Here is a 17,877-nt window from a genome sequence, read left to right on the forward strand (position 1 = left end):
ACTTTTTTAGAAACTCCTCCATTACTTCTCATTCTGAAATGCATTGTGTACCTATGACATTCCATTTTCATGATAAAACTGTTTGCTCTGCTTGCTAGTACCAGTTGCTAGCTGATAATCTTTTAACCCTTTGTAGAATTGTAGTATAATTTTTTGATATGACAAAATAAACTTCATTTTTATGATTTTTGCAATTCATTTAGGGAATAGTGTAAGTACATTTCATTGTTTCAGATGTCGCATGTTAGAAAGTTTGAGCACAGTGCTTTGAAAGCACTCAAACTGTGCTTAGTACTCAAAGAGTTAAACTACAAAGTTCATTTGTCTCACATTTTATTGGAGACAGAGTTTCCTGCTCTCGTTTGCAGAATTTTTATTTAGTCTGCACAATTCATGACAAAGAAATTCCAGTGACAAAACTCTTGTGTATAAATACCTTGAATTGAATACAACAAAGTATCAGAAAGGATTAATCTATTTATTGGGAGAAACTTGGAACAGTCCTCAACCATAACAGAATATTTAATCCTGCCTGAACTCCTTGATCAGTGATTTATTTGAAGCTTTACTTACAACAATCATGCCAAACTGCAGTCACAGCTTGCCGAGTTCTGAAGATCAAATCAAAGGTAGGACAACAGATAATGATTTTAAATATTAAACATAATTCAGTATCAGAACTTGTTAGAAAATGAAAGAGACATGGAAATCTATCACTGTTCCTTCATTTTTGCTGATTCTAAATCCTGGTACTCTCTACCCAATAGTGTTCTAGTAGCACCTATACCAGTGGTTCACGCAGGTAGTGCATCTCCAAGAGCATTCTTGGCCTCCTGAAAAATAAACAGGTAAAAAATAAATTCAAATTCTCAAATTCTGGAGTGTATAATCTCTGAAGAGACTGGCTTGACAATCACAATGACTTAAAGAACTTTCAATTATACAGTGTCCTCATCCCCCTTGACATGGCCCATCCAATACATTTATTTGAAAGCAATGTGTAGTCAAATCAGCTGTTGGGTTGCACACAAGATCCCACAAAAAATGATGATCTGTTTTGGTGAAAGGATTAATGTGAGCCCCAACACCAGAAAAATAATTAGTATTTCTTCAAACAGTGGCATGGAATATTCTATGTCCAATAGAAGAGGCCTCAATTTGATGCCTCATCTGAATGTAAAGCCTCCAACATTGTAACCACTTCCTTAGGATTATGTTAAAGTGTGTGGAGTCTTGAAATGACAAGAGCCTAAAACCTAACCTAGCAGCATGAATGTTCCACAATGTGACAAAAACATTTCAATCACTGGGTAACATAAAGAATGCATGTCAATGTCTCTGTAAAAGTAATTATCTGCATATTAAGAAAAATATTGTACTAACTTTGTAGAATATGAAGCAATTTTTTAATATAATTCTATTGCATTTTCTGCTTTTCCCCATTTTTACCAGTGTAAAAGCACTTAATGTTTTGTTTTGTACCTGCCGTATAATGCATCAAGTTTAATTTTGCTCATTGCTTTTTTTCCCTAAGAGTGTTGTTCATTTTAAATGAAATGTTCATTGTATATGATTTGCATCAGAACTGTAAAAAATAGTATTTTGGGCTTTTCAAACAGTGATTCATTAAGAATCTGAATGATAACAATGAAGTTTTGCCCAGTGCTTCACAATGTTCTATATCCAATGATAAAAAAAATAGACTTCTTTGAACAGAATCAAATTGAATCAGAAATGCCAAACAAACATAAGTACATAAGAGTGTAAAAGTCAGAAAGTTATGTTGAAGCTGTATTTGAGTATTAAAGTCAGAAAGTCATATTGCAGTTGTACAAAACTTTCATTAGGCCTTAATTGGATTATTGTGTGCAGTTCTGGTTGCCACATTACAGGAAGGATGTGAGGGCTTTGGAGAGGGTGCAGAAGAGGTTCACCATCCAGTATGTTGTCTGGATTAAAGAGTATCAGCTATAATTGAATTGTTTACTCTGGAGTGACGGAGCAGAGGGGTGGCCTGATAACGTATATAACATAATGAGATGCAGAGATAGAATCTTTTTCCCAGATTGGAACTATCAACAACTAGAGGGCATAGCTAAGGCGAGAGAGGAAAAGTTAAAAGGAGATTTATGAGGTAAGATTTTTTTACACAGAGAGTGGTTGGTGCCTGGAGTACGCTGCCACTCTCTGGAAATCTATTTAATTAATATGATGCTTGATAAGATCATAAACAGGAGGTTGGTCAACAAGTCAGAGGACATGGATTTGGAGATAACAGATGGGCATAGATTGAGAATTGCTTAACAAATAGAATGCAAAAATGGGGCTTGGCAGGATGTGTTGAGTGGGGTACTGCAATTTGACTGAGGGTATAAGATGTCATATTTCCAAGTTTGCTGATGTGGCAAAACTGAATGGGATTTTGAGTAAGGAGGAAAATATATAGGTTCAAGGGTTTACAGATATGCTGAGTGAATGTGTGAGAACATGGAAGATGGAATATAATGTGGAAAAATATGAGGTTATCCACTTTGGTATACAAAACCAAAGAGCAAAGTATTAGGTTTCCCCCTTAGCCTTCTTTTCTCAAGAGTAAAGAGATCCAGTCTATTCATCCTTTCCTGATATGTATGCCTTTGTATTTCTGTTATCATTCTTGTAAATCTTCTCTAATTTCTCTCCAATGCCTCGTTACTCTTTTATGTTATGCTGACCCATATAGAATGGGACTCTCAGAATAACATTTAAAAATGCAATGATTTTAAAATTAAAACAAATATTTAAAAACGTTTATGATATTTTAACTGTCAGAATAATTTTATGTGTGTGTCCATGTCCAAATTCATTTTGTTTACTTTCTGTAAAATGATTGAATTTTTTATTAAATATCTCCCTTTATTCTCGATTTGCTATCTATCTGTGAGAATTTTTCAAAATGATTGGCTGTTTAACCTACCTAATGACACATGGGTAATTATTGTCTCAGGGTCCTTTGTAGCTTTCTAAGCAGCTATTTTCAATGTAGTCGGCAAATACTGTTATTGGTGACCACTAAATTTGAACCTTTATTTATTTTTGATGGAGTGCTTTGTATTGGGTAGGTTGTGGACTTAGATGTTGAATAAATTTACTCTTGTTTCTTTGATTGGAAAACATGGGGTCCTGTTTATTCCCATCCATGCATATTCTGCTAAGTCAGTCTATTTCTACTCCCCATTCCAGTATGCACAAATTTCATCCTGCAAAGAGTCATAGAGTTATACAGCACAGAAGGTTTTTCGGCCAAATTTAAATAAGACCTCAGCACAAATTTAATTGCTGTGAAAGACTGTGAAAACCATGATTGATGTACCTCAGAAAGATCCAACTGAATGCCCGCCAGCTCATACACAAGAGACTGATGGTCCCCTGTATTATGCAGACAGAAGCAGCTCTCAGTTTTACTTACCAAGACATATAAGGCCATTCTGGTCTTCAGGGCTTTGCTGGCTCCCAGAAGGCCAGTCCCAATAGTCCCTCTCTTTCAATTTCCCTATAGCCCTGCAACCTATTTTTTCTCAGATGTCCATCAACTCCCCTTTAATGCTTTTGCTGCTTGCCTAGGGTAACTGACAGTAACTAATTAACTTACCAGCTCACCTTTGAAATGTGGGAGGAAACAGAACACCAGGTAAAACCCCACGTAGCACAGTAACTTAGATCAAAATTGAACATGGGTCCCTGGAGCATTGAGGCAGCAGTGCTATCTGATACTTCACTATGCTGCCCACGTAATGCTGCCCTCAAGCATTCCATAGATTTATCAGAGAATTTAGGAGTCTTGCCAGCAACATCCCCTCTTCTGACCCAACCCGCAAGGCTACTGCTGATGCTGCATGTTAGCTGGGCCTTCTGTTCTTCTTGCTGCTGTATCAGTATATCAATACCTTTTGAAACCTGACATTTTCCCCTGCAACTAAAGGAGGTGTAACACCTATCCCTTCACTTCCCCCTTAACCTCATCCAGGGACCTAAACTGCCCTTCGAGGTGAGATAGAACTTCTCCTGCATCTCTTCCAACCTGTTCTACTGCATTTGGTGCTCACAATGTGGCCTCCACTACATTTGTGAAACCAAACATAGACTAGGTGACTGTTTTGCAAATCATTTGCACTCTGCCTGCAAAGGCCACCTTGAGCTATTGGTTACTTATCATTTAAACTCTCCTTCTCGCTCCCACACTGACATGTCTGTCCTTGGCCTTCTCCATTGCCATGGAGAGGCCAAACGCAAATTGGAAGAACAACATCTCATGTTCCCTTGGGTAGCTTATAACCCAGTGGTATCAATATTGAATTTTCCAATTTCAGGTAACCCTGTGCTCTCATCCCACACACTCTTGCCTGTCAACCTAGTTTCCTTCTCCCTTTGTTCATCCCTCCCATCCCCTATTTGGTTTCATCTGCCCATTATCCTCTCCCTATCTGATTCCACCAATCACCTACCAGCCTCTAGCCCACTGGTTCCATCTGCTCATCATCCTCTTCCCATCTGGTTCCATCTATCACTTAGCAGCCTCTATCCCACCCACTATGTACTGCTACATACAGGCAATGTTTCCTGTTCCCTCTCAGTCCTGATGCAGGATCTCAACTTGAAACATTGACTTACACCTTTTGCCTGCACAGACACTGAGTTCTTCTAGCATTCTATTTTTGTTCAAGGTTCCAGCATCTGAAGTCTCTTTTGTCTTCTTCCATTAATTGGCTGCAGCCTTTAAAACCTCTATCAGAACTGCATTTTTTATCTACTGGCACTAGTAAACCTAACTGCATTTGCAGAACTGGCCAAATACAGTCTTGATTAGAAATGAAGACCTTGGGATGAAATTACTGTGGGTCATATGGTTGCACCATTGATGCAGTCATATGATCAAAGGATAGTCCTGCGACTACTTACTTTTCAGAGTGAAAAATTCAGCCAGCGATATTCAGAGAATTCTTGATACATTATTTGTTATTTTAGTGGTCAGGCACCGTGGAAATATTTATTTGTTTAGTTATATTTCCTCTGGCTGGATGTAACTTGATAACATATACATTATTATTACCAATTTTAATTAAATTTTAAAAATCATGCCATTCTAGTACATTTTTTTTCTTCTTTCAATAGGTCTCACAGCTGGTGATGTTGTTGTCACGGTAATACTTAATATGGTAGCGTTTGCCTCTTATGCCATCTTCATTGAGCTATGGATCTATTTGCACAATAATACTGCAAATGATGTAATTAAGGAGAAAACCCTCTTAGTCCTTGGCTTATTTCCAGTAAGTAGCATGTTCTGATTGAATATTGCTGCATTGCACCAATGGTGTTATTAGCAGTGATGTTTCCATATTAGAGTTCATTTACCGTTTTAGATGTTAAGGGTGATCAATTCCAGATGTGTTAACATTTTGGATAGTGTAAATTCACTCCCTCCACCATGATTGCATTCTGGGTTTAGAGTGTACAATCTACAAAATGCATCCCATTTACTTTATGAGGATACATTGATTGGACCTCCCCAACCTGTGATTTTTACCATTTAGAAGAACAAGGGCAGAAGGCACATCATTACCTGCTGGCCTTCCTCCAATTTGTTGTTCTATCATTACTGCTGTTTACATACTGAGATTATCTGCTCACCATACAGATTGCAGAGGTTCAAATTGGTAGTTCACCACCAACTGATCAAGGGTAATTAGGGATGGGCAATAAATGCTGGTCTTGCCATCAACAGACACATCATGTACATTATTTAAAGTATGAAATGGGGTATTAACGGAGCCTGAAAGTGCAACTTACTACATGCAGAAATGAGAGTAAGTAGGTTAAATGGCTCTCTTTCTATGCCAGAGATTTTGACTGGCATTAAACAATATCAAATTGTTAAGCTTCTGACTTAATTTATTATGGTTAGTTGGATGGACAATTGGTGTAAAAATTGACCAACTTCAAGAAAGCTGAGGGCAAAATGCCATTTATGCCAACCAATGAGCAACAGCACACTGGCACACTTGTAGAGTTGCTGCCTCACTGCACCAGCAACCTGGGTCCAATCCTGACCTCCAGAACTGTCTGTGTGGAGTTTGCACATCCTCCCTGTGACCATGTGGGCTTCCCCTGGGTGGTCCAGTTTCCTACCACATCCCAAAGATATGCGAGTTGTAAGGTTAATTGGTCACTTTAAATTATTCCTTGTATGTAGGAGGAGTTGATGAGAATATGGAGAGAATAAATTAAGTTTAGCATAATTGGGTGCTTGATGGTCAGCATAGATTCAGTCGTCTGAAAGACCTGTGTCTGTTCTGTTTCACTCTATGACATAGAGTAAATTTGCCAGCAATTTTGAAGATTCATATTTCATGACATATTCCTTACTCCAAGTGCTGCTTAACGACAGCAGACATCATTAGTATACTGTTATTGTTCTAGGAAGATTCATCCAGTATTTTGTTTATATGTAAATTCTATCAATGTTAATAAATATTTTTAATATTTAAAGTACTTGTTACTTCCTTGTCCTCTGAATGTTCCTTAATAAAAATGCAACTTTTGTTCTTTTTTCACAACTTTCCACGCAAGTGGAAAATAGCATTGTTTAAATTGATAATACTATCATTACAGCCATTTGGAGTATAACTATGGTTTTAACATTAAGCAATACACATGTATAAAGTGAAAACATTGGGATATCTTCAGCAGAAGTTAATACTCTTATTTTCTTAGGTAACGACAGTTGCCTATCAGCTGGGGATGTTTGTTCCACGAGCTGGAACCTTGGTAGACTTTGTGGCAGCAGTGTAAGTACATTTGTAAATCAACTTTGTTAAAAATAGCCATGGTGAACTCAGTTTCAGTACCTAACTTGAATGATCTATATTTTACAGTTATACAAGTATATCTTTGTTTGGTTTCTTTCACCTTACTATAACTTACCTTGGTGGAGTAACTGAAGCCATTGACAAACTACAGTATGTGGAGGCATCTCTAAATGTGGGTCCTTGTTGTTGTTGTTGCATCTGTCTTCCAAAGGTTAGGATAAACAGGTATGTATTCATAAGTGTTTAAATGCTTAATGTAATTAAATGCTATCAAGTATGCTGATGGTTGTTCTCTAGTAACAATTTTATATCTCTAATTTACATAGCTGGAGCAGAACTGTTTGAAATTGATTTGAAATTTGGTTGCACTTTTAGTGGTGACATTGTAAGACGTTGCCCTTTGCAGCCCAAAACAGATTTGATGTCACTGCCAGTATGGTTACAGTGACTTGATTGGACTAATTTATTTTGATTCAGTTTCAGTAAGAATTGCTCAATGAGAAGTTAACAACACCATGGTGATATATATACATAATCATCTTGGTGTGGGACAAAAGGCTCAGTATTTCCAGTAAGTGTAAATCCATTTCATGTCCTGTCTGCTCTTTCTTCCCTTTTGTTTGCCACCTGAAATGTTTGTGCTTTTATTCACTATAATAGGGACAGCTGAACCTTCAAATCAATCAATAAGTCAGTTAATCCAACCTTTCAGTTATCCATCTGGAGGAGACATGAATATAGGACAGGTCACTTCTAGCTCAGACTCTGGGCATAGAACTCACCCTTCCTTTAATTCCTGCAGATCCAGACAAGCTCTTCTTTCCCTATTTGATGACAACAGTCCTGGGACTCACTGCTGGTTCTTTTCATTGTGTTTTAGTCATTTAGATTTCCTTCCATTTAACTGTGAAATTGAGTTCAAATCTGGTGTCACAAATGCCAAAAATATCACAATAGAATGTTAGATGACACATCTGCTAAGATTGGCAAAACAAAATCTTATCCTTGTAGTTTCGCAATTTAAGTATGACTTACTTCCACAATTTAAGCTTTTCTTTTGACTAAGCTAGGTTAGTATACATTAATGTTTCTCCATGTATAAATTATATTAAGATTCTTGGATTACATAACTGCTGGGAGAAATGGATATATTCAACAAAATTATCATTAACATAGCTTAATTTTAAAACACCATACATTTGAGCATAACTGCATAAAATCTACCTTTTATTAGCTCCATAGTGAAAATTGTTGTTCATATGCACGGTTGTACCAGCTACAACAAAAGTAATCATAATAGTAGCTGATACCCCATTAATTCCATCATTTATGCAACAATATTCAACACCCTTTTTCTTTCTGTTCTCCAATTTCTCCCTTCAATCCAGCAGCCTTATTTGGTTTAAAATCATATTGTGAGATATTAATTATTACAGATAAACTATAATGTATTGTTGCTTTGTGCATTATGAATAAGATATTTACCTTAAACCAGTTGGTGCCTTCTTTAAAATACTATACAAAAGCATTACTGTTGCAAGATATTGAAATATAGTAGCCAATTTGTGAATACAAAAATTTCACAATGAATGGTGAAGTAATGACCATATTTTACTGATGTGGTTTAGGGGATAAACAAGAAAGGCTCTGGAGCTGTTCTCCAAATTAATGTTGTGATATTCCTCACATCAACTCGAGAGGGCAGAAAGTTCTTTTGAAAGATCATTGTAATGCCCGCATACTGTGAATGAATAAATAGTACTGCAGCATTGTAGGTGCTATTCTTTAGATGAGGTGTTAAAATGAGCCCGCTATGGGCTCATGCATAGTAATTAATTCATACCAATGTGTAAGTTAGAATCTGAGAAAGAAAAAAATTACATCTGTAATAACTTAGTCTGATGTTAAATTTAAGTGGCTTTGTGATGGGAAACTATTCAGCTGATTTCATTTGTTGCAGGGCAGAGCCTCTGTATTTTTAAACTTCTGGGCTTCAAGTTAAGTGGTACCAGGGAAAGCAAAATTCCTCATGAGACCTGAAAAAACACACTGGCTTCATCCGACTCCATTAAGAAATGCTGTAGATTAACCTGAAGAACTTCTCTGTCTGTGGATAGTTACAGAACGGCTTCTCCATTGTGACAAAGCCACCACATTTTCTCTGCAGAGGCCCCATTTAAAACAGTATCATTATCTCCTATTAATATTGCATAAATTTATGAGGTCCATGCCTGCTTTAGACAGGAGCTGAGCTAACTACAAAACCACAGGTTTAATATCGGAAATATTTTGCATTTCAGTAAGTTATGTGTTCCTTTCTCACTGGGACCTGTCAGTTTCTACTGGGCAGGTAAAGTTAAAACTGACTCCCTTATATTCATTGCTAATTGATTCTTCTGAAGTTTTGTCTACTGGCAAAAATGATTGAAAATGAATGACCAGATAATAAGCTTTCAGTAGCATTAGTTGACATACATGGAGAACTTGTAGCTCTTTGTTGAATGGTGCACACTTCTGCTGTAAAGTTATGAATTATGACTGAATATAGATATAAAAGTTTCATGGTATTACCTCCCACCTCTTGCAACCTCTTCCCATGTGCACCCATCATTGGTTGCCCAATATGTTAATTCTTTTAGAGAACCTCCTCACGTGTCAGTTGAAAAGCGAAAGACTTTCAATATCTAATGTAATACTTCAGACAAATTTTTCCCCATCTCTAATACTTTTATTACCAATAAAGTTCAAAGAAAAAACAGGCTTTTACATTCATTGTCTTTGCCAATCTGAGGATGTCCTAATGCACTTGACAGCCAACTAAGTAAAGAGCAATGTTATTTTAATCATTTTGATTTTAAATGCTGGGATATTTTACAGAAAAGCTTATAGAATCCTTCGAATCGGTATTTTGCAGACATTAGTTCTGCAACCAGTGCTTCAGTTCATTTCTGCTGTCTTGTGGGCTGACGGGAAGTATGACAGTGGAGAGGTAATTTTCTGAAATTTACTTGTTTCAGTGTTAAGGTGCATATCTAATAAGCAACCTCAAGTTCAATTTGTTAATACTTTAATTCATTTGGGGATTCTCATGGGTAGTTTCATGAATAATTTAGTTTGCATTACAGTTTTTAACAAAACAATATTAAATGCATTTATGTTTAATGACCTCAAGAGTGGTAACTAATCTTCATTTAAATGAATATTTTTTTCACAAGCAAAGTTTGGAAGTTGTTGATAGATTTTATAAATCTATGTATGGGGAAAACAACTGCTAAACCTAGGCATGAGACTTGCTTGCATATCCTGCATTTACTGCATATGATGCTTGGGTTGCAGAGAGGCAAAAAATCCTGTTGTAGGACTGCACCTCCAACTGATAACACTTGATGAATTCCCCCATTTCCAATCCTGTGTGGTTATTGGGAAAACAGAAATCATTCAGATATGTTTGGTAATTCTGATTGTTATCATGCCCAACAAGGACTCCTACTCATAATTTATTTAATAATCAAACATAGAATTTCAAAGAAATTATATTGTAAAACAAGTTATTCAAATAATAAAAAATATACATTGTTGCTTTAGAACCACATAAGCAGCAGTCCCATGTGCCTACCTTATCCTTTTATCATATTATTTTCTTTTCCTTTAACCCATTTATTGACAGTAGTTTGACATTCATACTTAGAGTAAAACCTTAACTGAGGTTGCTGAACAGATAAATCCTACACTAGTAAGGCAATGCTCAATGAGTGCATCAAATGGAGTGGGAAGAAGGCTATGGTGCTGAGTATGATACAAAGACCTATATATGAGTACACCAGTCTACTAATCTCAGAGACACAATAAATTCTGCAGATGCTGGAATCCGGAGCAATACACAAAAAGAGTGCTGGAGGAACTCAGCAGGTCAGGCAACATGTATGGAGGGAAATAAACAGTTGATGTTTCGGGCCGAGACCCTTCATCAGGACTGGAAAGGAAAAGGGCAGAAGCCAGAATAAGAAGGTGGGGGGAGGGGGAGGAGAAGGGAAGACAAAGGAGTGGGGGAGTGGGGGTGCAAGAAAAAGAAGGGGTGGGGTTACCGGAAGTTAGATACTAATCTCCTCAATTTAGTTCTTTACACTTGGAAGGCGCAATATTCACCTATTAACTCGTCAATCCTTCTGAGGTCATTTATGATGTTCTGTTAGAAACATTTTTTTGTGACTTAGCTGAAAAGTTTTATCATTGCAGTCAAAAGTATAGAATTTATTTTCAACTGTATTTATCAGTGAAACTTTCTATTACAGGTCAATTCAACCAATCCCTTATTCTACATTAAGATTCTACTCAATATATCTGCTTTAATGTCCTTGTATGTATTTAATCTGTTACTGAAGGCTGCATTTGGAATTGCAGAAGGAGGCTATCATCTTGTGGCCAAGTATACAATTATAATTATCTACACCATCCTTAGCAATTTACAGCCACTAATCCTTAGCTGCCTTGCAACCTACAACATCATTCCATGTGTGAGTTTATATTCCTCAAAAGGCAGAGCTTCACGTGAGTAGTCTCTATTAATATTGATTAATAATTTGATATTTTATGCAAACACAGCAGGCAAAATAATATAAAATACAGAAGACCTTTAAATGTTAAAAATGACAATACTTTTATACATTTCTACTGGAAATGAAAATGAAATTCTTCAGTGCTGTATAAAACAACGTTGTTGTAATTATGAATATAGTCTACTGCTTTGAGTATTTTGGCATAATTTTTATTCAATTTCAAAAATATAACTAGGATCAGATCAACATTTAGGGCATTTAAAGAATGCTGATGTAAGTATGCCTATGTTTATTTTACCATTTAATCTTCACAACTTACCTTTATGCGGTTTAATTATCTAAACGGAGCATTTCAATACAGCTAAGAGAGAATGTGGGAAACATTTCTGGATTAGTGGATTCAACGTCAAAATTGGTGATGGAATGTGGAACACACTTCTTTGTTAGTTCATTTACAGCTCCATTTAAGTGGGTATCCACTGAGTGGAGTACAGCTTTGAGATGAATTTAGGGCATTATCCAAGCAGCCTGCAATACTTTTCTAAAGATATAAGAAAATCAAAGTTAGTCCCAAGACCACTGCAAGCATTGGGGCACCACAAGTACACCTCTGCATACTTTGTATCATAAATGATTCTCAGGCATTTTAACCTAGTGACTCTCATGTCTTTTGCAGATAAAATTTACTATTCCTAGGCACTCTCCCATTGAAGACTTTGATTCCATCAGTGGGGAGGGACAGTGGAATATTCTCCTCAAATTTAGCTGCCCACAGTAATTTATTTCCACCTTATATCTGCTCCATTTTACTCAAGGCTTGATACTAATTGACAGGTCTGCACCAGAGCCAGTGGAGACTGGTATCAAACAAGGCTTTGCCACTGCTCCAACATTCTTCTCGATCTTCCTTGTTGGAACTTTGCACCTCACCTCCAACAAACTTTCTGCTGAAGAGGACCTAATCTTCAGAAGTAATTGGAAACTGTGTAACCTATAGCAATGACACCCCAGAACCAAGGCTACCCAAACCTCAGTGGTCAAATTGCAGGACACAGATGACACTTACATTAGCCCTTGCCTGGAGGTTGAGCTCTAAGCCATTCACGACTCATTTGCTAAAGTATATGAGAGCTGACACTTTACATCTGCAAGACAAAGGCCCTCTACTAACCTGTTCCGCTACACTACACTGACCTCCAATAATTAAAGATTCACGTCAAGACTGTAGAAAACATGGACTACTTCCTATATATTTAGTGGTAGTGGAGGGTTATTTTTCAGACTGGAGGCCTGTGACCAATGGTGTGCCTCAGGAATTGGTGCTGGGTCCACTGTTGTTTGTCATCTATATTAACAATTTGAATGAGAATATAATTGGCATAGTTTGGTTTGAAAATGACAGCAAAGTTGGTAGTATAGTGGATGGTGAAGGTTATCAAAAATTACAACAGGATCTAGATCAACTGGGAAAGTGGGCCAAGAAATGGCAGATGGAAATTCACTCGAACAAGTGAGAAGTGTTGCATTTATTGGGCAGGACATAGACAGTAAATGGTAGGGCCCTGGTGAGTGTTGTAGAACAGAGAGATCTAGGGGTACAAGGTTCCCTGAAAGTGGCAACACAGGTATACAGGGTGGTGAAGAACGTATTTGGCATGCTTTCCTTCATCGATCAGGGCACTGAGTACAGGAGTTGGGACATCTTATTACAACTGTACAAGATGTTGGTGCATTGTGTGCAGTTCTGGTCACCTAGCTATAGGAAGGATGTCATTATGCTGGAAAGGGTTGAAAAAAGATTCACAAGGATGTTACCAGGCTTGAGTTATAAGGAGTGACTGGATAGGCTGGGGCTCTTCTCCCTGAAGATTAGGAGTTTCGGGGGTGATATTAAAGAGATATACAAAATCATGAGCAGCATAGATAAGGTCACGATCTTTTTCCCATGATAGGGGAATCTAAAACTAGAGGGCATAGATTTAAGGTGAGAGGGGAAAATTTTAAAGGGGACCTGAGGGGCTACTTTTTCATCTCAGGGTGTTGGGTATCTGGAACGAGCTGCCGGAGGAAGTGATAGAACACAGGTACAATTACAAAGTTTAAATGACATTTAGACAGGTACATGGTTAAGAAATGGGTCAAATGTCGGCGAATGGGAATAGCACAGATAGGGAACTTGGTTGGCATGGATGAGTTGGGCTGAAGGGCTTGTTTCTGTGCTGTATAACTATGACCCAAGAGCCAGACATCCATGATAAAATCCATCACTTCCTTCAATTCATCAGCATGGCCTGTAGTTGATTGAGGAAAAGAGTTTATGAAAATCAAGACTACAGATTAAAGGTCTACTGAGCAGTAATGATCCCTACTGTTCTATAGCTTCTAAGATTGGAACTACATTAGCAGGCACCTCATAATCTACCCACTTTTCAGTCTCATCGTGCAACCAGCACTCCCTCTGTGGAACAGTCTTTGGTTCACACACTAGTCACATTAGCCATCTCAGAATCTACCAAACTGCAGTGGAATCATGTCATCCTTAATCCAAAGGTTCTGCCCAATTTGTCCAACACACTACAGGGCAAAGTGCATCAGTATTCATGTATTCATTAACTGATAATCTTCCTTCCTTGCCTTTAGCAATAAAGGTCTTACTCATGATCTTCTCTTTCACTTTGGATGTAGATGTAGATAGCCCTATTACTGTTCAAGAAAAGGAGAACAGTTTAGCTGAAGCTGCAGCATCAATTGATCTGACTCATGTAAACATATTAAAAGGAAGCATATTCAGAGTTTTAGCATGGATCTCCTGAGCCATTTCTTCCCAATAGAGATGAATGTATTTCCTGAAGGACTTTACACTGTCCATCATCACCCACTCCACATCAAAAATCCACCTTCTCAGGGAACAAGGTGAAACTCTTAAGCATGGCCTTGGCCTCCAATGTTAATTCAGTGAATTGATGGTTAGGGTGAAGGGTGGTACATTTTCCAGATATTCCATCCATCCCATCTGCAGCTACAGTACACATCCTCACCTCGTAAAGTGTATCGCCTTCAGGCAGTGTCCGTGGTTGCCAGTTTGTAGCTCCATACAAAGAGATGTTCTACTCTTAAGGAGGATGGGTTATGTTGCTATGGCACCTGTCTAAATCATTGCAGCATAATTTTTCAGCTGTTTCAGGACCACAGTAATCAGTGTGTATGGTATTGTCCTGTCTTTTTGTCCAATCCATCCCTCCCTGACCTTCTCTGCTGGGTCAGGTATCAGGTCAAAGTGTTCCCAGCATTTTCTGTTTTTGAAGAAATATTCTGTTTTCCATAAGTGGGCCTTCTAAGATCAGAAAATATTTCCTACCTTGTTTTCCATACCCTTTTCTACACCTGTGTATCATTATTCCCCTACACTCTAACATTGCTTGATCTGATTACTGTACATGGGCTTGATTCCGAATGTAACAGCACAAGAGATTGGCCAATGTAATGATAACTGCCAATAGATATTAGTTTATCCATCACTTCTGACTGGCAATGTTCTAGGTAAACTTTACATGCACACCTCCATTCTCACATTCTTCTTCCAGAGTGTCAGGAATTTTACCAAAAATCTGTACCCACCTCCTGGAGTATCCTAGCTTTTAAAACTACTGAATGAAACTTGACAAGATTATATTCAGAAATAAAATTAACGGTGCTTATACAATAATACAAATTTGTAACTGGGGATCTTGAAATCACATGACGAGATCAGATACAAGGAACATTGATCCGTGGAGATACTAAATTCCCTGAGCATTTTACTTTAAATTTGGATCAAGCACTTTTTAAATCTCCTAATATAAGGCACTAATCTTAGCCTTTATTAGGCAATGCTAAAATATTCAGACATTTGCTGTAAAGAATTAAATATAGCATGAATTATTTCAACAGGAAATGCTAGAAATACCTACAGAAACAGGGGTAACATTTCAGATTGATGATATGACATCAGAAATTGAATAATTTCCCACCCTCTCAGAACCACATTGGGGTTGAACCCCACTACCCTCAACAGATCTTCTATGATCATTTGTGCTGCACTAAATAAATCCTGTTTCTCTCCTGTTTCAGCATCCAAAAGGAACAGTTCTCTCCAATACTTCTCAATTGACCCCTCCCTTCCTAAACGCAAGTGGTGTAAATAATTGACAAATGAATTTCAGCACAGTAAATTGTCAGGTAGTACATTTTGTTCTGAAGAATAAGGAGGTCACTTATTACTTGGAAGGTATATGTCTATGTGGGACGGAGGAACAAAGGGATCCCAAATAAAATTGTGCCAAATTAACAAGATCAAAAAGAGGATAAACTGAGCACTAAGTTTTTTTTAGAGTGGTAAAATTAAAAAATAAGGAAGTCATGCTGGACCCACATTGAACATTGGTTAGATCATATTTAAATTATTGTGTACGGTTCACAGAGTCATATTATAAATGGAATGTCGAGGCATTGGACTGGCAGCACAGAAGATTTACAAGAATGATACCAGAAATGTGAAATCTGTTTTCATTTGGGATAAAAAGGCTGAGGGATGATCCAAAATATGTCTTTAAAATTATTAATACTTTTAAAAGAGACTGTTCCACTTTTGGGAAGGAGCATAACTAGAGGCCAATATTATTAGATAGTCACTGAGAAATCCAGTAGGGAATTCAGCAAGTATTTCTTTGCCCAAAGAGTAGTTGGAACGAATAGTGTAGACGCATTGAAGGGGCGACTGGACAAGTGTATAATGGAGAAGAGAATAGGTGATTATACTGATAAATTTAGCTGAGAAGAGATGGGAGGAGACTAAAGTAGAGCCTAAACACCAGAATGAACCAGTTTGACTAACTAGTGTGTTTCTGTGCTTACATAATTCTATCAGGCTCATTAGCAGAACAGTGCACATCTTTCAACTAGATACGTGTAGACTTAAGGTCTCAACATTAAGTTCAAGTTTGGGTTACAATAATTTTCACTACTTTTTCTGCCCGGTAGTTAGAAGAGTACAGCACAGAATAGGCCCGGCCCTTCGCCCACAATGCTGGCAATCATTCCACCATTCCCACTTCGTCCTCTGGGTCCTATTTTGTGTTTCTTTGTCAATTGCAACCTGTTTGCCCTTGCACCATCATCCTTCTTTGTCATCACAGACTTTTCCTTTTCATCCCTCACCCTACTTTCTCTTTCTTGGTACTTGCTTTTTCTAGTTCTGATGAAAGGTCATCAATCTGAAAAGTTAACTTTATTCTCTTTTCACAAAATACAGTTTGATTCCACTGGAATAATTCTATTTTATTTCAGATTGTCAGTATCCACAGTAGTTTGCTTTGGTCTTAGTATTACATTAATCACCATTCACTTTTGTTGTTTATATAGCTTCATGTTGCTGTATTATTTATCTTTACTTTTATCAGTTTTATTCTTCCCATTTATCTATTTATTCTTGTAATGCCATTAATGTTTATCTTATCTGCATGTTAGTGCAAAGCCAAATATTGTCCCAGCTTTTTCAATCTTTCATTCAGTTCCTAAATTTACACTCACACATAATTATGAATTCTTTTACAGAAATAGACCACCATGCAAAAATCCTGGAAATGTTTTTACTTCTTCTTGTATCCAGAAAGTACTATCGGAAACGTTTGCCAGAACTTACACCACTTTATTTCGAAAACCCTCTTCACAATATGTGCTGATTTGATGCTAATGGATCAATTATGTTTAACACTAACTACTGAGTTATCTATTCAAAAACTGAACTTTGATTTAATGACAATAACTTGATAAGATTTAACAGCATAATGTTCTATGGATGGACTTGTAATATTCCATAATGTGTAATTTTTTTCTTTGTATTGTCATTAATAGTTTCAAAAAGGTTTATACCTTGAAGATCAGAAGGCTTTCTCTGTTTTCTTTCACATAACTAAAATGTGAACTCAATAGGTTTAGTCTGCTGCCTTTGCCACTTATCTTTGTTCCTGTAACGACTGAACAAAAGACAAATGTTCCTTCAGAACTAATTGCAACCTTATATTTTTCTTCAGTTTCTGTCCCATCTTTTCACATGCATTTGACAAACTCATCTAGTTCATGAAAATCTTTTATTCCCTCAATCTTATTCTCACTACACAACTGACCACCCAACTTCAGTAAATATTGTTAAATATTCTCTATCATAAGGTACTATTTCTCGCTCCTTAAATTTATTGTCATTAGTCATCTTCCCAAAGCTTTTTTGCTGTTGCAAGCTACTGTTCCATCCCTTTCATCGCCAAGGCCCTTGGACATGTTGCGGCCTCCCAAATTCATGTCCGCCTTACAAAGTTCATACACTTAGAATTTTAATTCTTGGCCTGGACACAACAGCTGTAATTTGTTTTCTTTTATTGTGATAATTCAACTACTCCTACCATTTGGGATGTAGTCCTCATTTATAAGTTGACCTAAGG

The 17,877-nt window shown here is 37.2% G+C and overlaps 1 protein-coding gene across 1 annotated transcript; it reads left to right on the plus strand.

Moving 5' to 3' along the window:
* Positions 1-469: 469 nt before the first annotated feature.
* LOC127567752 (organic solute transporter subunit alpha-like) lies at positions 470-17,297 on the plus strand. The gene is made up of 7 exons (XM_052010743.1): positions 470-629; positions 5,152-5,306; positions 6,751-6,824; positions 6,912-7,070; positions 9,723-9,834; positions 11,138-11,393; positions 16,994-17,297. The coding sequence occupies exons 1-7, from the start codon at positions 581-583 to the stop codon at positions 17,119-17,121; spliced, it is 933 nt and encodes a 310-aa protein (XP_051866703.1). The 5' UTR covers positions 470-580; the 3' UTR covers positions 17,122-17,297.
* Positions 17,298-17,877: the final 580 nt, after the last annotated feature.

Source organism: Pristis pectinata, chromosome 1 (assembly GCF_009764475.1).
Source record: "Pristis pectinata isolate sPriPec2 chromosome 1, sPriPec2.1.pri, whole genome shotgun sequence".
NCBI lineage: Eukaryota > Metazoa > Chordata > Chondrichthyes > Rhinopristiformes > Pristidae > Pristis > Pristis pectinata.